At 43.9% G+C, this 27905-nt stretch overlaps 1 protein-coding gene across 1 annotated transcript in view; it reads left to right on the forward strand.

Moving 5' to 3' along the window:
* The first annotated feature begins 452 nt into the window (after positions 1 to 452).
* Positions 453 to 27905, forward strand: part of rrp15 (ribosomal RNA processing 15 homolog) — a 42745-nt gene continuing 15292 nt past the window's right edge. The window contains exons 1-4 of the mRNA XM_078405803.1: positions 453 to 556; positions 8217 to 8455; positions 11173 to 11270; positions 16483 to 16684. Coding sequence (XP_078261929.1) covers positions 502 to 556; positions 8217 to 8455; positions 11173 to 11270; positions 16483 to 16684 — 594 coding nt within the window. The 5' untranslated portion in view covers positions 453 to 501. The remainder of the gene's footprint in view (positions 557 to 8216; positions 8456 to 11172; positions 11271 to 16482; positions 16685 to 27905) is intronic.

A 27905-nucleotide genomic window follows, 5' to 3' on the forward strand; every position in this document is an offset into this window, starting at 1 on the left:
TCCCACTGATGTAAAGGGGCAGTGACTGTGGCAGGGGCAGTGACTGTGGCAGTGACAGGGACAGGGACAGTGGCAGGGGCAGTGGCAGGGACAGGGACTATGGCAGTGGCAGGGGCAGTGGCGGGGGCAGTGACGGGGGCAGGGGCGGGGGCAGGGACAGGGGAAGTGACTGTGGCAGTGACAGGGACAGGGGCAGTGACTGTGGCAGTGACAGTGGCAGGGACAGGGGCAGGGGCAGGGGCAGAGACTATGGCAGTGGCAGTGACAGGGGCAGGGGCAAAGGGCAGTGGCAGGGGCGGGGGCAGGGACAGGGGCAGTGACTGTGGCAGTGGCAGTGACAGTGGCAGGGGCAGTGGCAGTGGCAGTGGCAATGGCAGGGGCAGTGACTGGGGGAGTGCCAGTGGTTGCGGTGCCTGGTGCTCAGCGCGTCCCGGAACCATCCGTCCCCGCGCCTCACCCGGGGGAGGATCAAGGCCGCCCTCCCTCCCTCCCTCCTCAAAGATGGCGGCGTTGCTGGCGGGTGGTTCGTGTGGACGCGACAAACAGGAATCCAGCGGTAAATGGACGGGACGGGACCAGGGAGAGGGAGAGAGGGGAGAGAGGAGGGAGAGAGTGAGGCTGGAGTTGTGGGAGAGAGGGAGAGGGGGAGGGAGGCAGGGAGAGGGAGAGGGAGAGGGAGAGGGAGAGGGAGAGGGAGAGGGAGAGGGAGAGGGGGAGGGAGAGGGGGAGGGAGAGGGAGAGGGAGAGGGAGAGGGAGAGGGGGAGGGAGAGGGGGAGGGAGAGGGAGGCAGGGAGAGGGAGGCTGGAGGAGTGGGAGAGAGGGGAGAGGGAGGCAGGGAGAGAGGGAGAGGACTGGAGGGGAGGTGAGAAGGGGGGAGAAGAGAGGGGAGAGAAGTGGAAAGAGGGGGAGGAGGAGGAGGAAGAGGGGAGGAGGAAGAGGGGAGGAGCGTGGAGAGTGGGGGGAGAGGAGGAGGGGGAGGAGAGGAGGTGGGGGGAGAGAGAGAGTGAAGAGAGTGAATGGGGGAGGGGGAAGAGAAGGTAACAAAGGGTCTGCATGAAGTTTAGGACCAAAGTGTTGAGGCACAGGAGAGGAGAGCATCGCATCGCCAGGGTCGGGACCGCCTGTCTCATTTACTCAGTTCAGTAATTCGTAAATTCTAGGAGCAGAATTAGGCCATTCGGCCCACTCTGTCTGCTCCGCCATTCAGTCACAGCTGAAGATAGACACAACAAGCTGGAGTAACTCAGTGGGACAGGCAGCATTCCTGGAGAGAAGGAATGGGTAACGTTTCAGGTCGAGACCCTTCTTCAGTCATGGCTGATCTCTCTTTCCCTCTTAACCCCATTCTCCTGCCTTCATCCCATAACTCCTGACACCCGTACTAATCAAGTAACTTCGTTCAATAAGTCAGATTCATCCCACCGTTAACTTTAAACTCTTCTCCGTGTTTTACTCTTGATGTCTCTAACAGAAACCACCTGCTGCAGGAACTCTCTGGTCGTGTAACATTGCAGCACAGGTGCAGGCCCTTCGGGCCACAAAGTATTTATTTGCTGAACAAGATAGACACAAGGAACTACTGATGCTGTAATCTTCCTAAGACAAAGTGCTGGATCCATTCAGTGGGCCAGGCAGCATCCGTGGAGGACCTGGATGGATGAAGTTCCGGGTCCATGAATTATTCCCCTGCCCATGCTAAGTTAAACTACTCTGCATGTGATCTATATCCCTCCATTCCTTGCATATCCAAGTGCCTGAAGTAGGGTCTTGACCCGAAACATCACCTATTCCTTTTCTCTGGAGATGCTGCCTGACCTGCTGAGTTACTCCAGCTTTCTGTGTCTGCCTATCTACAAGCCTCTTTCCTACATTAATCTCCTGCTTTTTGTAATGTTGGTATTATTTTCCTCCTCTGTCTACAGTCCATGTCTACTGTGGACACTCGGACATTCTCCTGCATTTCACAGAACCAAAGAAGCAGTGACGCTTGTGGCTCCATTTCTGTATTGCTGCTGGTGCAGGTACAGAATTCATTCTTGGCCTGCCCTGTGCATTTCATGTGCTACTCGTGACCCACGTTCCTCAGTTGCTGTTAATGTGGTTCCAGATTCTTATTTCTGCTTCTTTAGAGATTGTTGCCAACTTGTCAAATCATTAAAAAATTCCAATGGACAAATTTAATAATGCTCAAATTGAAAATAATCCCTTCAACATTCAATGAGATTATTTTCTCATGAGTTTTGTAGTTGCCCTGCCTACATACTCAAACTGGATCAGTGAAAGTGTAATGTTGGTAACTGATTGTGAACTCTGTTCCTTGCATTCATTTCAGCCATCTCTGTGGTACTCATTTAAAACGTTTATTGTCTCTCAATTCTGTGTTTTTGATAGTCATTTAATCTAATTGATCCACACTCGTACTTACTCTCAATTCTGTACTTGCAGTTGTGAAATCTTAATTGCATTCACGGATCATTATTCCTTATTGGATATAACATCTCAGAAGAAAGTTACACCATTTGTTTTCTTGGGATCGCTCTCCCAATCAACGTGATTCAGAGTTATCTACTGTACCTAGCATCATTTTGTTTTTGTATCTATAATCCCTTGTATTTATTTACAAAATGCTGGAGTAACTCAGCAGGTCAGGCAGCATCTCAGAAGAGAAGGAATGGGTGACGTTTCGGGTCGAGACCCTTCTTCAGACTGATGTCAGGGTGGGCACGACAAAGGAAGGATATCGGTGGAAACAGGAAGATAGAGGGAGAACTAATCCCTTGATTTCCCCTCAATATCCAGAAATCAATTTCTCTTTGATAGCGATGCAATCAGTAACTAAACCACCACAGCCTCTGAGGATAAGAAGACTGCAAATGCACCATTCTGAACAAAAATATCTCTCCATTTAAGTCCAAAATTGCCTATCCCTTAGTTTGAGATTGTGACTCCTAGTTTTAGTCTCCTCAAACATGGGGAAATATGCTCTTCAATTCGGTACTATTGAGCTCTAAGAATTTTGTATGTTTGAGTGAGCTCATCTTTCCTAAATTCTTTCCTCAATCTCCCCTTGTTTGCCCAAAATCAGTCTGTTAAACCTTTTCTGCACTGTGTATAAAAAGTATTCCTCTTTTTAGATGAGGACACCAAATTATGCATATGATTTCATCGAAGTCCTGTATAATTGTGCTATTGGTTTGCGGGTTCTTATCTTTAAATAAGAGCTTGAACCATTGTACCATAGCTAAAGCCTTCATAATGCTTTTGCTTTGCTTCTGAACTGCCGATCATGTTTTCTTCTTTCTCTCCAGAGACCCATTCTCTCCAGAGATGCTGCCAGTCCTGCGGAGTTACTCTAGCCTTTTATGTCTATGTTTAGTTTAAACCAGTATCTGCAGTTCCTTCCTACACATGTCTTCTCCCGCATTGTCCTGCTCATCCATAAATTCTGTTCTCTGCTTGCTCCTGAAAGATCTATCCCTTTATGCTTAAACTCTCCCATGCCTTTCCACACATATCATTGTTATCTTTACTGCTGTTTCTGTTCTGCGGAATACTCTGTTCCTTCTGGGCCTCAATCTGCTTCTCCCTTGATCAGTTGCCTTAGTCACACTCTTTCAACTGCTGACATTGTATTTAAACTAAAGCCTTCAGTCGCTGCAGCTATTAAATTCTTGTCAGTTACTTGTTCCATATCACTTTTAATTCAACTGGTTGGAAATCCCTTGCTATGTTTTAATGGCACTGATATTTTATAAAAGAAAGTAGTCATGATAATGTGATAATTTTGGATTTTTTTTAGGATGTAACAAGTAGAATGGATAAGGGAGAGCCAATGGATGTGGTGTATCTGGACTTTCAAAAAGCCTTTGACAAGGTCCCACACCAGAGATTAGTGTGCAAAATTAGAGCACATGGTATTGGGGGTAGGGTGTTGACATGGATAGAGAACTGGTTGGCAGACAGGAAGCAAAGAGTAGGAATTAACGAGCCCTTTTCAGAATGGCAGACAGTGACTAGTGGGGTGCCACAAGGCTCAGTGCTGGGACCCCAGATATTTACAATATATATTAACGATTTAGACGAGGGAATTAAATGTGACATCTCCAAGTTTGTGGATGACACACAGCTAGGTGGCAGTGTGAGCTATGATGAGGATGCTATGAGGCTGCAGGGTGACTTGGATAGGTTGGTCGAGTGGGCAGGCATAGCAAATGCAGTATAATGTGGATAAATGTGACGTTATAACCTTTGGTGGCAAGAACAGGAAGGCAGATTATTACCTGAAAGGTGTCAGATTTGGAAAAGGGAAGGTGCAACGAGACCAGGTGTGCTTGTACATCAGTCACTGAAAGTAAGTATGCAGGTACAGCAGACAGTGAAGAAAGCTAATGGCATGTTGGCCTTCTTTGCGAGAGGATTTGAGTTTAGGAGCAAGGAGGTCCTACTGGAGTTGTACAGGGCCCTGGTGACACCGCACCTGGAATATTGTGTGCAATTTTGGTCTCCTAATTTGAGGAAGGAAATTATTGCTATTGTGGGAGTGCAGCGTAGGTTCACTAGGTTAATTCCCAGGATGGCGGGACTGACAAATGATGAAAGAATAGGTCGACTGGGCTTGTATTCGCTGGAATTTAGAAGAATGAGATCTTATAGAAACATATAAAATTCTTAAAGATAGACACAAAAAGCTGAAGAAACTCAGCAGGACAGGAATTTTAAGAAAATTCTTAAAGGATTGGACAGGCTAGATGCAGGAATCTTTTTCCCAATGTTGGGGGGGGGGTCCAGAACCAGGCATCATAGTTTAAGAATAAGGGGTAGGCCATTTAGGACTGAGATGTGGAAAAACCACCTCACCCAGAGTTGTAAATCTGTGGAATTCTCTGCCACAGAAGGCAATGGAGGCCAATTCACTGGATGTTTTCAAGAGAGAGTTTGATTTAGCTCTTCGGGTTAAAGGGATCAAGGGATATTGGGAGAAAGCAGGAACGGGGTACTGATTTTAGATGATCAGCCATGATCATATTGAATGGCGGTGCTGGCTCGAAGGGCCGAATGGCCTACTCCTGCACCTATTTTTTTTCTTTCACCAGAGCAACTCTCTAGTTCCACCCACTGGACCTTTCTTCCCAGTCCTCTAAAATGTCCACACCATGTCTTTATCCTGTTCCCTCCTAAGACCCACAATGTCGCCACATCAGCAGACTGTGCATTTGCGGTATCAGAAACACTTATGTAAACCTTTTTCCTCATGTCGCTCTTAATTCTCTTCTCTTTATTTCACAACTGTGAGGCCCTCTGGTCCTTAATCCATTCACCATATGCAGTAGGCTCCCACAATCCACTCTGTCTTCGCCCTTTATATAACACTTCATTCAGATCTCCTCTCTGCCTCCCTTCAAAGAAAACTAGTCCCACATTGTAACTACACTGTGGCTTTTGCGCATCTCATCTAATTGTTGATGATCTACAGAAGGCTGCGGAAGCAAAATGTATGGGATATTTAAGGCAGAGATTGATAGGTTCTTCACTAGTATGGGTGTCAGGGGTTATGGGGAGAAGGCGGGAGAATGGGGTTGAGAGGGAAGGTTAGATAGATCAGTGATGATTGAATGGCAGAGTAGACTTGATGGGCCGAATCGCCTAATTCTGCTCCTATAACTTATGAACTTAATATTTGTCACTTTATTGTAAAAGAAAACCCTGTATAATGGTGTAAACATTCCATGAAGGCACATTGTGGCACAATATTAATGATGGCAGAAATTTGTTGTCTAGATAGATTCTGGCTACGGGTGCTGTCTATACGGGTTTGTATGTTCTCCCTGTGGCCACGTGGGTTTTTTCTGGGTGTTCCGGTGTCCTCCCACATTCCTAAGATGTGCAGGATTGTAGTTAGTTGGCTTCTGTAAGTTGACCCCGGTATATAGGATAGAACTAGTGTACTGGGTGATCGCTGGTCTATGTAGATTTGGTGTGGTAAAGGGCCCGTTTCCACACTGTATCTAAACTAAACCAAACTTCCGGTGCCCTTTGCAAAGTTGAACCGTTCCAAAAGAAAAAATTGCATTCGATGTAACCAAACAATTTAAAGGGAACTAGAATCAAATGTTGTTTTAAAAAATATATGTATACATTCTTAACTGGGAAATGGTTGCTGCAGCTGCCTGCCTGTCGTCTATGGTTTTGTCCAGGTAGTCCTGGAGCAGGAGCATATCACATATTGGTAAAGGTTCATTCATTGTTTCATAATAAATGAGGAGGTAAGTATTATTTAATTAATACTAAAAATTTTGGTACTTTGTGAACAATTTAGTTGTTTGTTGGAATAATTTGATGGGCCTCTTTAGGTCTTTTATATGGAAATAGATCTTTATGCTCTGGTGGAGTGTAAATCTTGCACCTCGTGCCTCCTTACTGCTGTTTTGTTTGTATCTTCTTGTTTTCAAATTCCTGTGTCTGTTTGCAGTGGTCACTAGTAAAATGAGAAGTACATTTTGAATTGTTTTATGAAAACGCAAATGAAAAATGGCTCGGGGTTGCAGAGATTGCACTGAATATTATTTTTGAAGTTTTAGCATTAGAAACAAAGCTCCAAGATTTTGATTACCCACACTGGGGTTGTATTCCATGCGATTTGTGTGAGGGTAACATAGCTTGGGTGGAGAGAAACTTAATTGATGGTTGGATAGTTTGAGCAAGAGTAAGCATAAAAATGTTAAGCATTTCACACCTATTTAGGAAACATTTTTATTTTAAATTGTGCTCAAGGATTGGTACAGTTCTAACTTTTTAATTATCGCCACTATACGCAAGGTTCGGTGCTGGGACCCCAGCTATTTACGATATACATTAATGACTTAGACGAAGGGATTAAAAGTACCATTAGCAAATTTGCAGATGATACTAAGCTGGGGGGTAGTGTGAATTGTGAGGAAGATGCAATAAGGCTGCAGGGTGACTTGGACAGGTTGTGTGAGTGGGCGGATACATGGCAGATGCAGTTTAATGTAGATAAGTGTGAGGTTATTCACTTTGGAAGTAAGAATAGAAAGGCAGATTATTATCTGAATGGTGTCAAGTTAGGAGGAGGGGGAGTTCAACGAGATCTGGGTGTCCTAGTGCATCAGTCAATGAAAGGAAGCATGCAGGTACAGCAGGCAGTGAAGAAAGCCAATGGAATGTTGGCCTTCATAACAAGAGGAGTTGAGTATAGGAGCAAAGAGGTCCTTCTACAGTTGTACCGGGCCCTGGTGAGACCGCACCTGGAGTACTGTGTGCAGTTTTGGTCTCCAAATTTGAGGAAGGATATTCTTGCTATGGAGGGCGTGCAGCGTAGGTTCACTAGGTTAATTCCCGGAATGGCGGGACTGTCGTATGTTGAAAGGCTGGAGCGATTGGGCTTGTATACACTGGAATTTAGAAGGATGAGGGGGGATCTTATTGAAACATATAAGATAATTAGGGGATTGGACACATTAGAGGCAAGAAACATGTTCCCAATGTTGGGGGAGTCCAGAACAAGGGGCCACAGTTTAAGAATAAGGGGTAGGCCATTTAGAACGGAGATGAGGAAGAACTTTTTCAGTCAGAGAGTGGTGAAGGTGTGGAATTCTCTGCCTCAGAAGGCAGTGGAGGCCAGTTCGTTGGATGCTTTCAAGAGAGAGCTGGATAGAGCTCTTAAGGATAGCGGCGTGAGGGGGTATGGGGAGAAGGCAGGAACGGGGTACTGATTGAGAGTGATCAGCCATGATCACATTGAATGGCGGTGCTGGCTCGAAGGGCTGAATGGCTTACTCCTGCACCTATTGTCTATTGTCCATTGTCTATTGTTGTTAATTTTAACTTTGAAATTGGTTAAAAAGAATAATCAAATCTTCAAGCGATACAGAACAAAGATAGGAATACATAAAGTAAGGTTGCACATTTAAATGGATCGATGAATTCCTGTGGCAGGCAACAAATCAATTTTGGCTTCGTGTCATAGAAATTCACTTTTGAAAATATAAGCATCCATAGCGATCCACTGGTATCTTCTATAATTCTTTACTATTTTTAAGCAAGGGTTTTATTTTACAATTGTGCTTGTTGGGCTATTGAGAAGAGATTGCTGAAACTCATTTTGACACTAGATGTCAGCATTGCATCAAATGAAAAATCTGAAATAGAGCGCATCTTTTCTAATCCGAGAAACCTGCCTATTCCTCTTTTTTAGATTCCGATGGAGACCTCGCAAGTGAGCACTCCTCTTCAATGGAAGATGAGGAAAATCGTGAGGCAGTGGCTGAACCTGGAGGGGAATCCCCGGTTGAAAATCCTAATGCTGGCTGGGCAGATGCCATGAGCAGAATTCTCAACAAGAGTACACCTGGCAACAAACCAACGATACTTGCTAAAAATAAGGAGAAAGAAAAAGAAAAACGGAAACAAGAGATGATAGAAATGATGAAAAAGGTATTGCATTGAGCTCTTGAAATTGAAGAAATTGACAGTTTTTTGAATGGGCCCCAGGAAACTAAATGGGCTATTCTTAGTCACGTGTGTGATCAAAAATGTGAAAAATTGTAGAATAAATCTCTTCTAATTCTGAAAACATTACAGGTATATTGTTTTATACTGTATCTATGACTTATACATGTCGAAGGTTTATTAAGTGAAAATTTTATATGTTATGCTGACAATGTCTGTTTAGGGTCAGAGGTCAAATATGACATGGTCACGTGTGTGACCATGTGAGGTCCCTCCCCCATCCCCACTCTCCCCCCATCCCCCACTCTCCCCCCATCCCCCACTCTCCCCCCATCCCCCACTCTGCCCTCCCCCCACTCCCACTCGGCCCTCACGCCCACTCCCCTCCGTGGACCCATTGGCGGCGAAAGCCACTTACCAGTGCCCCGTGCGGGCAGCGCTGATGGCTGTACTACACCTCCCGGTGGGCAGCGCGGCGCCGCTGGGGGTTGTATTCCGGTGCTGGGCCCGGCAGGAGCGGGAACTCGACGACGCCGTCGGTTGAAGCGGGCGCTCGAGACGGATGGGAAGGATCAGTGGACGGGGTGGATGACCATCTCCCTCCTGCTCGCAGTCTCCCCCGGGGCCTGGAGCGGGCGAGGGGGGAGAGGAAAGGGGAGAGGGAGCCACTGACCCCGGGCGGCCTGCCAGTGGCCATCTTGTTTGGGGGAGTGGGGAGGGAGGCGCAATTAAAGTCGTACTTGCCCCATTGTGACGTCACACGCTGAGTACCTTTAAGAAGTCGGTTTGAAAGGTGATTTTTAAACTTTAAAATGTCTCTAACTTTAAAAATATAAGACCAATTTAAATAAAACTTTTCATTAACAGTCGCCAGGACAATGGTTATTAAGGTGGTGCTAAAATTGTGGCGCTATGGTTTACCGTTTTGGCTGTAGGTCCAGATGTCCACAACAAAATCTCTGAAGTACACATATATATATATATATATATACAAGATCTGAGTTTTAGTAATATAATAATAATAGATTTGATAAAGTCCCCTATGGTAGGCTGATCCAAGAGATTAAGATTCATGAGATTAACAGTGATTTGGTCTTTTGGATTGAGAACTGACTTACTGATAGAAGACAGAGGGTTGTGCTGGAAAGACAATATACAGGCTGGAGGTCTGTGACCAGCGGAATAACGCAGGGATCTTAACAGATGTACAGAGGGATTTTGGGGTCCAAGACCATAACTCTCTGAAAGTGGCAACATGTATAGTTAGAGTGGTAAAGAAGGCTGGCGGCCATATTTGGAGTATCATCACAGTTCTGGTCACGTCATCACAGGAAGGACGTTGAAGCTTTGGAGAGGATGCAGAGGAAGTTTACCAGAATGATCCTTGGGGTTATTAGCTACATGAAGAGTTTTGACCGACTTTGATTGTTTTCTCTACAATGCCGGAGATTGCGGCAAGACCTGATAGAAGTATATATGAGAAGCACAGATGGGGTAGGCAATCAGAACCTTTTCCCCAGAGTGAACAAAAAATCAAATACAACAGGGTATAGTTTTAAGGTGAGAGTGGCAGAGTCTAAAGGAGATGTGCAGGGCAGGTTTATTTACACAGAATGTGGTGAAAGCCTGCAACGGGCTGTTGGGTGGTTGAGGCAGATACAATGGTGCAATTGAAGAGATCTTCAGATAGACATGGATATGGAGGGATATAGATTAAGTGCAGACAGATGAGATTTGGTCTTGGCAACCTGTTCGGCACAGACATTATGGTCTGAAAGACATGCTCCTGTGCTGTACTGTTATATGGGGTACGTGAATGAACCATGCTAAACTAGCAATCGCAAAACTGTTTTCTGCAGACTAATGTGGAATTGCAAATGTTTGTCTTGGCAATTGTCTCAACGATAACACTTGCATCAGTGGTGCTGGCAATGGATCTGGAGGCAGCAATGCCATTGAACCCTAGAAATGAATTTCAAAGAGTTTGTCAACAAACTCCTAAAATTGGATTGCTGACAGTAATCCTGAGCCAATCCAGTGCAGATGATGTTTAGTAGTAAATTCATATACAATTCAATTAACTGAAATTTGAATTTGTAAGATGTTTTGGAAGTCCTGGTTCTGACGGGTATGATAGTGTGGTGAGTTGGCATGTTGTTCCTAACTTCTGGAATAGAATCTGACAGGAGCCATGTTTTTGTTCCCCTGATCACACAGGTTCCATCTGAAATGCATTTGCCTGACTGTGCTACATTTCCTGATGGAGGGAGCTTACCACACACACTTCCAATTGCTTTAAATAGACAGGTGTTGGGATGGAAACCTTACACTTGTGCAAAAGCACAGTGTTAGGATTAACTCTACATTCATCCTGAGCTCTACTTGATACCCAGGAAGATGAGGTAGACATTGAATGAGGGGGAAAAACACCATTTCAGAACAATATCCTTCATTAATTATGGAATTTCATCTTCAGAAAATGTCACTTTACTGATTCTAATGACAGCCAGGCGTTTTAAACTTTACAATTTTGAAAATGTTAGCAACAGTTCGACATAAGCTTTGGTTTTGCTAGTTATTTTCATCAGTTTCCAACAAACATCTGAAGTACTTAAAACAATAATTCATTTATTAAAATCCTATTGGTTTCTGTGAAGTTAAGGGATTATGCAACATGTTTCTAAATGAGCTTTCTTTGGCAGCTGGAGGAAAAGAAAGAATGGGAGCAGATGTGCAGAGTGAAACCCGATGTAGTTCGAGATCGGGAGACTGAGAGGAACTTACAGAGGATAGCCACCAAGTAGGTATTCATTCTGCTGCTCAGCATGAAAAAAAAGTTAATTTTTGATGGATACATTTTATGAGCCTTCAACATCTAAGTACTTGAAAATACATAAATTGCTGTGTGGCGATAGGGTAAATAGAATGCAAATTAGTCAAGAGTATTATTGTCATATGCCTCCGATAGAACAATGAAATTCTTTCTTGCAGCAGCCGAACAGAAATGTAAACATAGTACACTAAACAATATAATAAACGAGAAAAAAAAGTTCTGTGTAAATGTATATATATATATATATAAACATAGCACAAAAAGTAAGGACATTTGTGTTTGGTAGATTATTTATTTGTTGTAACAATGCTTCTTGGCAATAAATCTTATACCGTTGGAAAGCCTGTTTATTTCCCTTTTAAATGGTGCCACATTTGTAAGGAACATGCATTTGTGGGATGAGCAGCAGAGCTGAGTATATGGGTTGCGCCCATGAAAAATTTGTCAAATCTTCTCTGCCAATGCCAAACAGCTTATTCTGCTGTTGCTATTGACTCTTGTTTTGAGCTTCTGGTATCCCCAGGTGCTGAAATCAGGTGCCTGATTGGCACCTGATTGGCAGCATCTGTGAGCGTGGGCCCTGCTACAGTGGTCAGTAGGTGTCTGCTCCAAGAATCGGCATGCCACGTTTGACTGATCTGGATAGAGCCCGTGCGATAGGGCAACTTCAAGCTGGTGTTCCGCAAAACCAAGTTGCGGCATTATTTGGAGTGAGCCCTAGTACCATCTCCAAAGTGAAGGCCAAGTTCCATATAACGGGGGATGTCAGAGACAGGCCGCGAAGTGGGTGTCCCAAGAAGACGACACCCGAAGAAGACCGTTTCCTCACCCTGTCAGCACTTAGGAACCGTAGGCTGTCTTCTACAGATTTGCAGTCAAGGTTTGCAGGACGATATGGCCGACGGCTCTCTGCCCAGACAATTCGGAACAGACTGCACGCAGCCGATCTCCGGTCTCATAGGGCTGCCAGGAGGCCTGCCATGACTGCCCTTCACCGTCAGGCCCGTTTGCGCTGGTGTCGGCAACACGTGCACTGGAACCTGAACATGTGGAGGAATGTTATGTTCAGCGATGAGTCCAGATTCTGCCTACGGCAGTTGGATCATAGGGTCAAAGTGTGGAGAAGACGCGGAGAACGCTATGCTGATTGCTGCACCGATAAAGTAACATCTTTTGGTGGAGGCAGTGTGATGGTGTGGGGCGGCATCTCCCTCACTGGAAAAACGAGGCTTGTCATCATTGGAGGCAATCTCAATGCAGAAAGATATCGAGATGAGATTCTGCAACCAGTGGTAATCCCATATCTCCACAGTCTGGGACCGAACTCTATCCTCCAAGATGACAATGTTCGCCCCCACAGAGCAGGGTTTCTCAGAGACTACCTCCAGAATTTGGGAGTGGAGAGGATGGAATGGCCTGCCAGCAGTCCTGACCTCAACCCCATTGAACACTTGTAGGATCAACTTGGGCGTGCTGTTCGTGCCAGAGTGACCAACACAACCACGTTGGCTGACTTGCGACAAATGCTGGTTGAAGAATGGGATGCCATCCCACAACAGTGTGTGACCAGGCTGGTGACCAGCATGAGGAGGAGGTGCCAGGCTGTTGTGGCTGTGTATGGTTCTTCCACACGCTACTGAGGCTCCTGTTTATTAAATGAATAAATTGTTAAATTGCCAATATGTCTTGTTTCTTCAGACTTCAATCATCCAATCCACCAAACAACACCGAACAAGAATCAATGGCAGAATAAGCTGTTTGGCATTGGCAGAGAAGATTTGGCAGATTTTTCATGAGCGCAACCCACATACTCAGCTCTACTGCTCATCCCACAAATGCATGTTCCTTACAAATGTGGCACCATTTAAAAGGGAAATAAACAGGCTTTCCAACGGTATAAGATTTATTGCCAAGAAGCATTGTTACAACAAAGAAATAATCTGCCAAACACAAATTTCCTTACATTTTGTGCTATGTTTATATAGACATTCACACACACACACACACACACATAAAAAATAAACAAACAATAATAGTGGAAAAAGATAAAACCAATGCCCCCAAATCTATGTAGTTTCAGAGCTTATTTGGAGGTTGTATTGTTTAATATCCTGATGGCTATAGGGAACAAGCTGTTCCTGAACCGAATGTTCGTTTTCAGGCTCCTGTACCTTCTTCACGGTGGTTGGGGTGAAATGAGTGTGTGGCCTGGGCGGTGTGGGTCTCTGATGATGCTGACTGCCTTTTTGAGGCAGCAACTCCTGCATATGGGTTTGATGGTGGGGAGGGCAGAGCCCGTGATGGACTGGGCAGCGTTCACCACTTTTTGCAGGGTTCTTCGTTCCTGAGCATTCAAGTTGCCGAACCAGGCCTTGATGCAACCAGTCAATATACTCTCTGCTGTACACCTGTAGAAGTTCAAGAAAGTCCACTTATGCTTATTAAATGATACTTATTCCAGGTTGCTGAGGTTGAGATATGTTTCCAAGCCCTTTCTCATGGATCTTGTATTTTAATCTAGCCTTTACTCATAGTCACACAGCATGGAAACGGGCCCTTGTTCTGCCCAACTTGCCCATGCTGACCAAGATGCCCCATCTACACTAATCCCACCTGCCTGCGTTTGGCCCATATCGCTCTAAACCTTTCCTATTCATGTACCTGTCCAAATGTCTTAAATGTTGTTTATAGTACTTGCCTCAACAGCCTCCACTGGAGGCTAATTCCATATACCACCACCCTCTGCGTGGTAAAGGTTGGCCCTCAGGTTGCTATTAAATATTTCCCATCTCACCTTAAATTTATGTCCTCTGGTTCTTGATTCCCGTACTTTGGGTAAAAGACTGCATCTACCATTTCTATTTCCTTCATGAAAGCAGAGAGTCAACTCTGTAAGCTAAATTCCAGCCAGTCACCAATGAGCTTTTAATTTTTATTTGGTCTCTTTAGCTACACAAGCTGAAGCTTGAAGTCTGGGCCTTCACTTTCTCATTCCTGTTGTTTGCTTTTGTTCCAAGTGCATACAATCCCTATCATTGCAAGGAACTTCACCTGAGCAAGATTAAACATTGAAATTAGTTCAATCGAAGTATTGAAAAGTCTAGTCTGGACATGGCGGTCGCATGTATAATGCTTTCGGCAAACGATGAGTTAAGATGGGTAATGTTGGGCAGTGTTGCAACTGAGAAAATAGTATTCATCTTGGGTCATATATGATATCGAAGCTGTGAATTGTCTGGTTCTACCTTAAATGCTGTAAAGAGGAATAGAATTTGTGGACATGCGAGGGACTGAAGGTAGTGATGTTGCCCTTCCCATTAACGATTCCCATATACAGTTGGGATGATTTCTGCTACATTTCTTTTAAAGAATATGTCTGGTTGCTGATGACATAACTTGCATTTCCCACGTGTCCTTCATAATAGACTGAAGTAGGGTCTTCATTTCACCTGCAGGTTTTTTTTCCTCTTGTGATAAAACACCAGATTTTTGTTTGCCTGGGGATATATTTTTGTAAGGATTGGCAGAGAAGGCATAATGTCTGCACATTAAGTTGTGACATTGTATGCAAAAGAAACCCTTCAGTCATCAGGAGACTTTCCCATCTCAGCAACTTCATATCACTTGGAAAAGAAGTTCATGTCCATTGTGTTAATGACCCCAAAAGGTCAGCAAGAAGCTCTGTCCATGGCCAGCAAATGTCTCCTATCACTACTGATATGCTCAGGCTGAAACTCCAGGTTTTGATGTTCTTGGGTATCAGCCCTTGCTGGACATTCCTTGTAGGCAGTCAGTGCAGGAGGTTAGCTTGCTCTGCACAATGTATATCTCTGCTTCTTCCTTTTATTGAGTTTGATTGTAATTGTATTGTCCAAGGCAATTTGGAAAGTCTTACACCTTGTCATATATGATATTGTACTGATTTTACACTTTACACTTTATAAAAAAAACATTCCTTTTTTTGTTATCCAAGACAGCAAAAGAAATGGAAAACACAGTTAAACTTGTAGCTGACTATTTTAAAAATTAGTCAGTTTGATAAATCAATGTGGTTATGGCAATATAGCTTGGAACAGGCAGAGAACATTGTGGACGCAGCCCAGACCATCACAAAATGTTAAATGTAACATTTAGGACTGAGATGAAGAAACACTTTTTCACCCAAGGAGTTGTGAATCAATGGAATTCTCTGCCAAAGAAGGCAGTGGAGGCAAATTCACTGGATGTATTCAAGAGAGAGTTAGATATAGCTCTTGGGGCTAACGGACTCAAGGGTAAAGGGGAGAAAGCAGGAATGGGGCATTGATTTTTGTATGATCAGCAAATATTCATATTGAATGACAGTGCCAAATGGCCTACTCCTTCACCTATTTTCTATGTTTCTATAAACCAATCTTCCTTCCATCAATAGACACAAAATGCTGGAGTAACTCAGCGGGACAGGCCGCATCTCTGGAGAGAAGGAACGGGTGACGTTTCGGGTCGAGACCCTTCTTCAGACCCAGAACGACCCTAAACCACCCATTGCTCTGCATAGATTCTGCCTGTCCTGCTGAATTACTCCAGCATTTTGTGTCTATCTTCAGTTTAAACCAGCATCTGCAGTTCCTTCCTACACATTCCTTCCATTAACTCCATTTACACCTCACGCTGCCTCGGCAAGGCCACCAGCATAATCAAGGACGAGTCGCATCTCAGCTACTCCCTCTTGTTCCCTCTCCCATCGGGGGAAAAAGATATAGAAGTGTGAAAACAGACCTCCAGATTCAGGGGCAGTTTCTTCTAGCTATTATCAGGCAACTGAACCATCCTACCAACAACTAGACAGCAGTCTTGAGCTACTATCTACCTTATTGGAGACCCTCGGACTATCTTTGGTTGGAGTTTACTGGCACTATCTTGCCCTAAACGTTATCACGTTATTCCCTGTATCTTGTATCTACACTGTGGATGGCTCGATTGTAATCATGTATTGTCTTTCAGCTGACTGGTTAGCGTGCAACAAAGAAAGCTTTTCACTGTACCTCGGTACATGTGACAGTACACTAAACTCAAACTCAGAACTGGTCACTTCAGTCTTTCGGTATAGCTGAAGATAAATTGAACGAATGTCAGCAACTAGACAAATATTTGCCTTGTCTAGGAATAAAGATGATTGACCTATTTGTTTAATCTACAGAGGTGTTGTACAGCTATTTAATGCTGTGCGAAAACATCAAACAACTGTGGACGATAAAATTAAAGAAGTGGGTGGGTCTGAGCGAAAGCGTGCCAAGTTGCTGTCATCGGTCTCGAAGAAAGACTTTATCGATGTGCTTCGTGGATCGTCACAAAATATGCAGCGGATCTCAGCAGGAAGAACACCAAAGAGTGAAAAACAGGTGTGTGAAAATTCTTATGATTACTGAGTATTTGCCATTAACTTACTCTTGTGGAGATTGAGACAATTATCGTAATGGTTGGGGATCAGCTGATTTTTATACTACTTCAAATACTTTTTATCTTTAATTGGTAAGTAAAACAGTTTATTGTGATTATTGGAGAAACATTTGCATACAGTGCCCTCCATAATGTTTGGGACAAAGACCCATCATTTATTTATTTGCCTCTGTACTCCACAATTTGAGATTTGTAATAGAAAAAATCACGTGGTTAAAGTGCACATTGTCAGATTTTAATAAGGGCCATTTTTATACATTTTGGTTTCACCATGTAAAAATTACAGCAGTGTTTTTACATAGTCCCCCCATTTAAGGGCACCATCATGTTTGGGACACAACAGTGTCATGTAAATGAAAGTAGTCATGTTTAGTATTTTGTTACATATCCTTTGCATGCAGTCCCCTTCAGTTTTCTCTTCAGCATATAAAAGGCATGCTCAATTGGGTTCAGATCGAGTGATTGACTTGGCCACTCAAATATTGACTATTTTTTAGCTTTGAAAAACTCCTTTGTTGCTTTAGCAGTATGTTTGGGATCATTGTCTTGCTGTAGAATGAACCGCCGGCCAATGAGTTTTGAGGCATTTGTTTGAACTTGAGCAAATAGGATGTATCTATACACTTCAGAATTCATTATGCTGCTACCATCAGCAATTGTATCATCAATGAAGATAAATGAGCCAGTACCTTCAGCAGCCGTACATGCCCAGGTCATAACACCCCCACCACCGTGTTTCACAGATGAGGTGGTATGCTTTGGATCTTGGGCAGTTCCTACAGCAAGATGGCGGCGCGCACGGACGCAGCGGCTCACAGCTCTCCCTTTCGGTGCGTTTTATGTGTGTTATCTGTGTTATGTCTGTTAGTCAATTTTAGTCATGCAAACCAGGCAAATCAGGCAAATCCTACTTACAACCGCAAGGATCTTCTGATCATAGGATTCCAGTGCAATCGGGACCTTATGCGCGAATTTCCACACCCGCGAAATATACCGGAAGAGATAGCCAGGACACCGGGCTCTCCGTGGATAGTTGTCGGCGCGAACAGGCGTCGCAGGCGGGGGAGAAACAGGAAGCAAAAGCGAGGACGCCGGTCCGGTATACTTGCCAAGCTAAAGAGACAGCCACACAAACCACCGCTACCCAGCATGTTCCTCACCAACGCCAGATCCATCACCAACAAAATGGACGAACTAAAACTACAGATATCAGCAAACAAACTCGTGGAAGACTGTTGCATTCTCTTAGTAACAGAGACATGGCTTCATCCACTTATCCCAGACGGAGCCATTGAGCTAGCCGGGCGTACAGCGTTTCGTTGGGACAGAAACATCGACTCCGGTAAGAGCAAGGGGGGGGGGGGGGGGTTATGCATTTACGTGCACAACAACTGGTGCACTAACATCCAAATCATAGATAGCCATTGTTCTCCTGATCTGGAGTCCCTAACAGTTAAATGCAGGCCTTTTTACCTTCCTCGTGAATTTACAGGGGTTATAGTAACAGCAGTCTACATCCCACCGAATGCTAACGCTAGCACAGCTTTAGGCTACCTGCTCGGTGCAATAAACTCACAACAGAGCACATATCCAGAAGCAGCCCACATCATAGCCGGGGACTTCAATCATGCAGACCTAAAGTCAGTTCTCCCGAAACTTGAACAACACATAAGATGTGCTACCAGGGGGAAAAACACACTAGACAAGGTTTATTCAAATATTAAGAAGGGTTTCAGGTCAGCACCACTACCACACCTGGGGCAGTCAGATCACCTGTCCATATTCTTAACTCCAGCATACACCCCACTCAGGAGGAAAGCTCCAGTCACCATAAAGACTGTTAAGACATGGCCTGAAGGAGCTTCCTCGCAGCTGCAGGATTGCTTCGAAAGGACCAACTGGGATATTTTTGAGGATCAGGACTTGGAGGAGTACACATCAACTGTACTTTGCTACATCCAAAACTGTGTTGACAATGTCACCGTCGACAAACGCATCTGGTTGTATCCCAATCAGAAGCCCTGGATGACAAAGGATGTCAGGTCTCTCCTCAAGGACCGTAACACCGCCTTCAGGTCTAGTGATAGAGCTCTATACAGTGCTGCTAGAACCAACCTGAAGAGAGGCATCAAGGATGCCAAAGCGTCCTACAAGAGGAAGATTGAGGACCACTTTACCAACCATGATCCACGGCGGGTATGGCAAGGCATCCAGCATAGGTTCACTAGATTAATTCCCGGAATGGCGGGACTGTCGTATGTTGAAAGGCTGGAGCGATTGGGCTTGTATACACTGGAATTTAGAAGGATGAGGGGGGATCTTATTGAAACATATAAGATAATTAGGGGATTGGACACATTAGAGGCAGATAACATGTTCCCAATGTTGGGGGAGTCCAGAACAAGGGGCCACAGTTTGAGAATAAGGGGTAGGCCATTTAGAACGGAGATGAGGAAGAACTTTTTCAGTCAGAGGGTGGTGAAGGTGTGGAATTCTCTGCCTCAGAAGGCAGTGGAGGCCAGTTCGTTGGATGCTTTCAAGAGAGAGCTGGATAGAGCTCTTAAGGATAGCGGAGTGAGGGGGTATGGGGAGAAGGCAGGAACGGGGTACTGATTGATAGTGATCAGCCATGATCGCATTGAATGGCGGTGCTGGCTCGAAGGGCTGAATGGCCTACTCCTGCACCTATTGTCTATTGTCTATTGTCTATTGTCTATCACCAACTACAAGACCAGCAACCGCACGACTGCCGACGGCGACGCCTCGCTGGCAGAGGAACTTAACTGTTTCTTTGCTCGTTTCGAGGTGAAAGCTACAGTGGCAGACATAACACCCTCTCCAGCACCTGACAGCAACACCTTCACTGTGCAGGAGTATGATGTTAAGCACGTGCTCAGAGCAGTGAATCCCAGGAAAGCTGCAGGCCCCGATGGTGTGACGGGCAGAGTGCTGAGGGAATGTGCAGACCAATTATCTGAGGTCTTCACAAAAATCTTCAACCTGTCCCTTTTAAAATCCACCATCCCTCCCTGCCTGAAGTCCGCCACAATCATCCCACTGCCGAAAAAATCTGTCATCAGCGGCCTTAACGACTACCGTCCGGTAGCACTCACACCGGTCATCACAAAGTGCTTCGAGAGACTGGTCCTGCAGCACATCAAAGCCAGCCTCCCACCCACCTTCGACCCATACCAGTTTGCCTACAGAGCAAATAGGTCTACAGGGGATGCCATCGACACTGCTCTTCACACTGCACTGACCCACCTTGAACACCAGGGGAGCTATGTGAGGATGCTCTTCCTCGACTTCAGCTCTGCCTTTAACACGGTCATCCCGAGCAGACTGGTCACCAAACTTTCTGACCTTGGATTTTCCCAAACCATCTGCCAATGGATCAAGGACTTCCTGACCAACCGCCCCCAGACCGTCAAAATAGGCCCTCACCTCTCCTCCACCATTACACTGAGCACCGGCTCACCACAGGGCTGTGTGTTGAGCCCCATCCTTTACTCCCTCTACACTCACGACTGCGCCCCCACCCATCCCACCAACACCATCATCAAGTTCGCGGATGACACGACTGTGGTTGGACTCATCTCAGGAGGAGATGAGACAGCCTATAGGGATGAAATCCAAAGGCTGGCAGCATGGTGTTCAGTGAACAATCTTGTCCTGAACTCCTCCAAAACAAAGGAACTTATAATTGACTTCAGGAAAACTAGTGTAGAATACGACCCACTCTACATCAATGGGGTCTGTGTGGAAAGGGTACCCGCTTTCATGTTCCTGGGTACGCACATCGCAGAGGATCTTACCTGGTCTACCAACACCATCACCACAGTAAAGAAGGCACAGCAGAGACTCCACTTCCTGAGGATCCTCAGGAAAACCAACCTGCAGGAGAAGCTCATGATGTCCTTCTATCGCTGCTCCATCGAGAGTGTGCTGGCATACTGTATAACCACATGGTATGCCAGCTGCTCAGAAAAGGACAGGAAGGCCCTTCAGAGGGTCATCACAACGGCCCAGAAGATCATCGGCTGCTCACTGCCCTCCCTGGAGCACCTGTTCAGCCTACGCTGCCTCAGTAGAGCAGGCAAAATAATAAAAGATCCATCCCACCCCGGCCACCGTCTGTTTGTTCATCTGCCCTCTGGTCGACGTTTCAGGTCGATCAAATCCCGAACAAACAGACTTAAGAACAGTTTTTACCCCAGGGCCATACGAGAACTGAACACTACCTTCTGCACTAGGCAACACCGTTAAAAAATCTTTGTACTTAATATAATTGTATTTATTTGTTTTTGCATTTATTGCATATATGTTTGTACGCACCGTCAGGATTGGCTATTTTTTAATTTCGTTGTACTCGTTGCAATGACAATAAATGAATATTATTATTATTATTATTCTCTCCTCCATGCTTTGCTCTTGCCATCACTCTGATATAAGTTAATCTTCATCTGTCCACAAGATCTTTTTCCAGAACTGTGGTTGCTCTTTTAAGTACTTCTTGGCAAACTGTAACCTGGCCATCCTATTTTTGCGGCTAACCAGTGGTTTGCATCTTGCAGTGTAGCCTCTGTATTTCTGTTCATGAAGTCTTCTGCGGACAGTGGTCATTGACAAATCCACACCTGACTCCTGAAGAGTGTTTCTGATCTGTCGGACAGGTGTTTGGAGATTTTTCTTTATTATAGAGAGAATTCTTCTGTCTTCAGCTGTGGAGGTCTTCCTTGGCCTGCCAGTCCCTTTGCGATTAGTAAGCTCACCAGTGCTCTCTTTCTTCAAATGATGTTCCAAACAGTTGATTTTGGTAAGCCTAAAGTTTGGCTGATGTTTCTAACAGTTTTATTCTTGTTTCTCAGTCTCATAATGGCTTCTTTGACTTTCATTGGCACAACTTTGGTCCTCATGTTGATAAACAACAATAAAAGTTTCCAAAGGTGACGGAAAGACTGGAGGAAAGACTAGATGCTGAGAGCTCTCTTATGCCTGCATTAAGGGGGCAATTAAACATACCTGAGCAATTACATACACCCGTGTAGCCACGTGTCTCAAACATTATGGTGCCCTAAAATGGGGGGGACTATGTATAAACACAGCTGTAATTACTACATGATGAAACCAAAATGTATAAAAATACTCTTTAATAAAATCTGACAATGTGCACTTGATAACCGCAAGTGATTTCTTTCTAGTACAAATCTCAAATTGTGGAGTACAGAGGCAAATATATAAATGATGGGTCTTTGTCCCAAGCATTATGGAGGGCACTGTATGTAGTGTTGGGTTATTGACAAGGTAGATGGAGTATGAGCATAATTAATCATACAGTTTAACTGGAGTTTAAAGTAGGAATAGAGCTAATCACACACAATTGTATTCGGGTAGCAATGAAGGAATATTGTGCAAATGAGCTACATGACCACTGTTTCTCTTCCAACATGGAACAAGTTATTGGGTATGTTTTTATAAAATATGTGAACGTAGCAATAGACAGCCCATGCAGTGTAGTTTTATAGCTGGCTGAGGTTACATTGCACCTGCATAAAGCTCAATAGTTGTGAGACACCTCTTGGCTGCATTGCATTGGTCAGGTCTGGCTTCCGAATTATGGTGTCTCCCTTGTGCAAGTACTTGAGCTACATCATACTTGCCATTGAGCGTGATCATACCTGCTATTATGATAGTGCTGGTGATGTATCAGAATTGATTTGTAGAATAATTGAACCAACCGCAGGCAGGTGGGGCTAGTGTAGCTGGGACATGTTGGCCGTTGTGGGCAAGGTGGGTCGAAGGGCCTGTTTCCACACTGTATCACTCTATGACTATGAATAATTAATGCTTTGGGATTTTTTTCATTGTAATACATAACAATAGCATTTAATGTTTTGCAATATCTGGCAAGTCGTACCATGACCTCTGAGCTCTTTATAGTGGTGAAAATATAGAAGAATATGCTGTCCAGCAAACAGAACCAATCCTTAAACAAAAGTACATTGTGCAGGAGGGGGAATATGTCATTTGGGACATGACCAAGTGGTAGTCAAATGGTCTGTGGTATCTCATTAATAAACAGTGATATCCTGTGTTTCTCTGTCTACTTGGGTCCAAATATTCCTTGTCAATAATTGTCAGCTGGTCATCAATGGGAATCTGAAGGGGGAGGGGCATCTTTTTCACCCAGAGAGTGCAAGTATCTGGAGTACATTCCCTAGAGAATGGTGAAAACAGAGTTGCTGACACCATTTAATAAGTGTTATGACAAGCAATTAATTTGTTTCGGTATAGAAGGCTGTGGACCAAGTGCTAGAAAAGTAGAAAAATGTGGATGAGTGTCCACTGATCAGTGTAGACGTAGTGAGTTCCATGTTGTATGATTGATTATGACTGCAGTCAGGATACCAAGATTCAATATATATCTCCTAGTTATATGTGTTGATGCCAGCCATTTTCACCTCTACCTTATGCTTGCTGTCAGGCCACACATCATGTACAATAGTTCATGACCCACTAGCAAGTTAACCATTTGGGGTATCTTTGGGAATATTGTCCTCATTTTCTGATGAACGTGCTCAATCCATTGCAAATATCATTCAGCCCACTAATGAATGTGTGTTGAAGGAATTAGCATGCTCCAGGACATTGTAGTAAGTCTCTTCAGAAAATGTGTAAGTTGGAAACAGCAAAAGCAATGGCTATTACACCCTTTTTTCCATGCCTTGTATCTGTTGACCAAGCCTTCCTGTTGTAGAGGAATGTATGAAAGGCACGGGCATGTAGAGTTATTTTCCTTCAGGTTGCTGTTGTACCATGTCCTCCTGCTCGGCTTGGGCAGAAATACCACAGCTTTTGCATTGTGTATTTGATTTCCACATCAAACGACATATTACCCGTAACTATGGAGCCTATATGTGGGAAATGGTCAAGAACCTGCTGTAACACTTGATCAAAACTGACTGATGGAGTGGTAGCATACTGAACCATCTATTTTCACGATAGAGTCATAGAATGGAAACAAGCATGGAATCAGGCCCTTCGACCCAACTTTTGCCCCATCTAAGCTAGTCCCATTTGCTGATCCAAATTCATAGATGTACTGTTAGCAAGGTGTTCCTCAGTGTGTTGGTTGACATTGTTTGTTTGAAACAGCTCCATGATGAGCCTTGGCAAGCCTGCTCTCCAATGGTTCTGATATGTAATGCATGCTATGTTGGGTGATGTCGGCAGATGAGAGCAACAGACCTCTTAGGGTTCTGTTGTTTTATTAACTTGTGTTTACTTTACATGTTGGCCTGAGGAATAGACCACACTAAGCAGTGTGAATAAACTGCCTGCGATCTCTCAGTTTTAATACCTTGGAGAGGGTGATGAATGTGATAATATATATAAAAATATAAATGGTGTTCTTTGTTCGTGGCACCTCTTGCATCTGCCAAATTGAGAAGATTGTTTTGATTATCCAAAAATACTGCAGATGCTAGAAATTTAAAATAAAAAGAGGAGATGCTCAGTGAGTCAGGCTGCATTTGTAGAAGGAGAAACAACGTTTTAGACCTAACTATCCCAGGTCTTCAACTTGACATTAGCAGTGTTTCCCTGCCCACATATGCGGCATGACTTGCTGAGGTCAAAATTTAAAGCTCTGTGTATATCTGCAGCATTTGGCCCTTAAATGGATACCGCAGGAGACAATTAAAAACTGGAAAAGGGCTGTAATTATTACATCCAAGGATGTGTGGAACCAGCCAACCCAGTGTTGAATCATAGACACTCACAGTATGGAATTGGGCCTTTTGGCTCTTCGAGTCCGGCTATCAAAAGCCCTTTTATACTAATCCAACTTTAATCTCCCCTTATTGCTATCTATTCACCAACACACAAGGGACAAGAAAGAAATGAAAAAGCAAAAGTCAATCATTTTGGCTGCTCTTTTGCTTTTTTAATGAGAAATAGTTGCCAGATCTGACAGAAGTGGTTTGTTCTCTTTTAATCTTAACCTTAACTTCTGGAGCTAGTGGCAGTGTAACTATGTGGAAGTGAAATCTGGGAACTCGGTGAACAGTGGGTGTGACAAGTGATCACTGAGAATGAAACCAGAATTACTGAGATTGTGGTGAAAAAGTAAAGTGTAATGAAGCATGTGAAAGTGGGATGGGAAGCACTTTAAACTGGGGACGGTGAAGCCAGGGAGTAAGTTTAGTTTATTGACACGTGTACCAAGGTACAGTGAAAAGCTTTTTTGTGGGGTGCTATCCAGCAGCGGAAAGACTATATGTGATCACAAGTGTAGGAAGGAACTGCAGGTGCTAGTTTAAACCGAAGGAAGACTGAAGAAGGGCCGTGACCCAAAATGCTACCCATTCCTTCTCTCCAGAGATGCTGCCTATCCTGCTGAGTTATTTTGGCTTTTTGTGTCTGTCATAGGTGATTACAATCAAGCCACCCACAGTGTACAGATGCAGGATAAAGAGAATATTGTTTAGTGCAAGATAATGTCCAGAAAAGTTTGATTAAATATAGTCTCCAATGAGGTAGATGGTTGGTTAGCACAGTCTCTAGTTGGTGATAGTATTGTTCAGTTGCCTGATAACAGCTGGGTAGAAACTATTCCTGAATCTGGAGGTATGCATTTTCACACTTCTGTACCTCTTGCCTGCTGGGAGAGGGGAGAAGAGAGAGTGTCCAGGATAAAAGGTGTGGAGATGGGTTGAAAACAAGTGCAAATGTTTAGATTTTTAATTTTAAGATCTCTAATAATTGACTATATTTTAAAATTGTAGAAAAGTGGAGTATAAGGGAAGACCAGTTGGACAATTGTGCATGTGCCTGCTCCTTGAAATATCTGAAAAATCAGTCTCTTTGCTTTCCCTGTGGCTGTGCAATTCTTTCTGCCATTATCAGCACTAACACTTATTACTGTGTCTGCTCCCGACACACAGGCACTACATTCCACGTATAATAAATGAGACAGTGTGCTGCCATAGTAGATCAGAGGTTAGAAACAAGGAATTGCAGATGCTGGTTTACCCAGAAAAGAGATACAATTTTGGTGTCTAGGCATCCCCACTGGAGAACATGGATTGGCGATTTCCCGACCCGAAACGCCACCTCAGATCAGTTTAGTTTATTGTCAAGTGTACTGAGGTACAGTGAAATGCTTTTCTGCAGTAATGCTGCCTGACCCACTGAGTTACTCCAGTATTTTTTATCTTTCCCAGATCGGAGGTTTATTGACATTGCAGTAACAATTAGCACATTGTTAAGAAGGTGGTTGTGTTCTTCATTAGAAGACTACACCTTTGGTGGCTTGTTTAATGGACAATTATTGTGAAAGGACCCGGTTCTTAAATAATGGAAGTGATGGGTGAGATGATGCCAGTTTGGCACATGTCAACCAGCAATATCTGGCGATTGACATTCTGAGCCATATTACCTAATTCCCCAAGATTGCTGGCTATTTTTATTTAATTAAAGGTAATGTATGTGTCCTGTTGAGAGTGTGATTATTTTTTACATATCTGGCTAAATTTCTAACAAAACATTATAAATAGTGAGTTTAGAAGAAAATGTGTAAACATCAGCACATTTGGCAATATTTTTGAGATGTTACTGTTTCTGTTTGTCTTTATCTTTTGATGCATTCCAAAGTTACTGCATGGCTGGCTCGTGAGCGAAAACCTAGGTGGCAGGTCTGAACTTTCTATTCATCATTATGACTCTCAGTTACATTCCAGATCTCAATGAATGGATAGAATACTTCAATGTGTTCTCATAGTGGCTCAAAGGTCTGTTAACATTACGGTAACAATTAGCACTTTGTTACCAGTATTCACTTTTTGTGCCTTTTTTAATAGACTAATGCGCCTAAATATTTCAGCATGTGCTAACGTTGCTCTCTAATTTGTGCATTGTTGCTCATAAGTGGCACCACATTTAGGCAAAAACTGGTGTCCAGCCAGAGTTTTTCAATGATCATGATTGACTGAGGGGAATGCAAAGAGTGATGCTTAGAGTTACAGATTTGCAGAATTAACTTGTTAAGATGGGCCACTCTTTCTCGTTTGTTTCAAGCAAACATTTCACTGTTACGTTTCCTGTTAAGAAGCTGCTGCAGTTGCACATTCACATCCATTAAACCTGCAGCAAAATTTGGATTCTGGTAATAATTAATACTCAGTGACATGCGAGACAGCAATTCTTGCCATTTTAGCTCCTGTCGGAGAAGTCTCGAGAAATGATGGCATGGAGAACTAGAAAACTGTAACTACATTCTTTTGTGTATATAAAATCTCAATTATTTTAGATTTTTTATCTTTCTCCCACAACTCCAGGAAGACAAAGGGAATATGTTTATTTAATTGGTATATATGAAATGCACTGTACTGCCCTCGCTCTCTTTGTACTCGGGGAAATTCAATCCCCTTTCGTCAATGCTGGAGTGGATATTTTTTCCCCTTGCCCCCTTTTTCCCCCAACCCATATCTTTTCCACAACATAACCTCTGATGCAGCTTCTGATGAAATCCCATTTACACAAGAAAATTGGAGCAGGAGTTCAATCCCGCCTAACTATTCAATATGATAGACAATAGACAATAGGTGCAGGAGGAGGCCATTCGGCCCTTTGAGCCCGCACCACCATTCAATGTGATCATGGCTGATCATTCACAATCAGTACACCGGTTCTGCCTTCTCCCCATCCCCCTTGACTCCGTTATCTTTAAGAGCTCTATCTAGCTCTCTCTTGAAAGCATCCAGGGAATTGGCCTCCACTGCCTTCTGAGGCAGAGAATTCTACAGATTTACAACTCTCAGACCGAAAAAGTTTTTCCTCATCTCCATTCTAAATGGCCTACCCCTTATTCTTAAACTGTGGCCCCATGTTCTGGACTCCCCCAACATTGGGAACATGTTTCCTGCCTCTAATGTGTCCAATCCCTTAATAATCTTGTATGTTTCAATAAGATCCCCTCTCATCCTTCTAAATTCCAGTGTATACAAGCCTAGTCGCTTCAGTCTTTCAACATACGACAGTCCCGCCATTCCGGGAATTAACCTAATGAACCTACGCTGCACGCCCTCAATAGCAAGAATATCCTTCCTCAAATTTGGAGGACCAAAACTGCACACAGTACTCCAGGTGCGGTCTCACTAGGGC

Source organism: Rhinoraja longicauda, chromosome 9 (genome assembly GCF_053455715.1).
Source record: "Rhinoraja longicauda isolate Sanriku21f chromosome 9, sRhiLon1.1, whole genome shotgun sequence".
Lineage (NCBI taxonomy): Eukaryota > Metazoa > Chordata > Chondrichthyes > Rajiformes > Arhynchobatidae > Rhinoraja > Rhinoraja longicauda.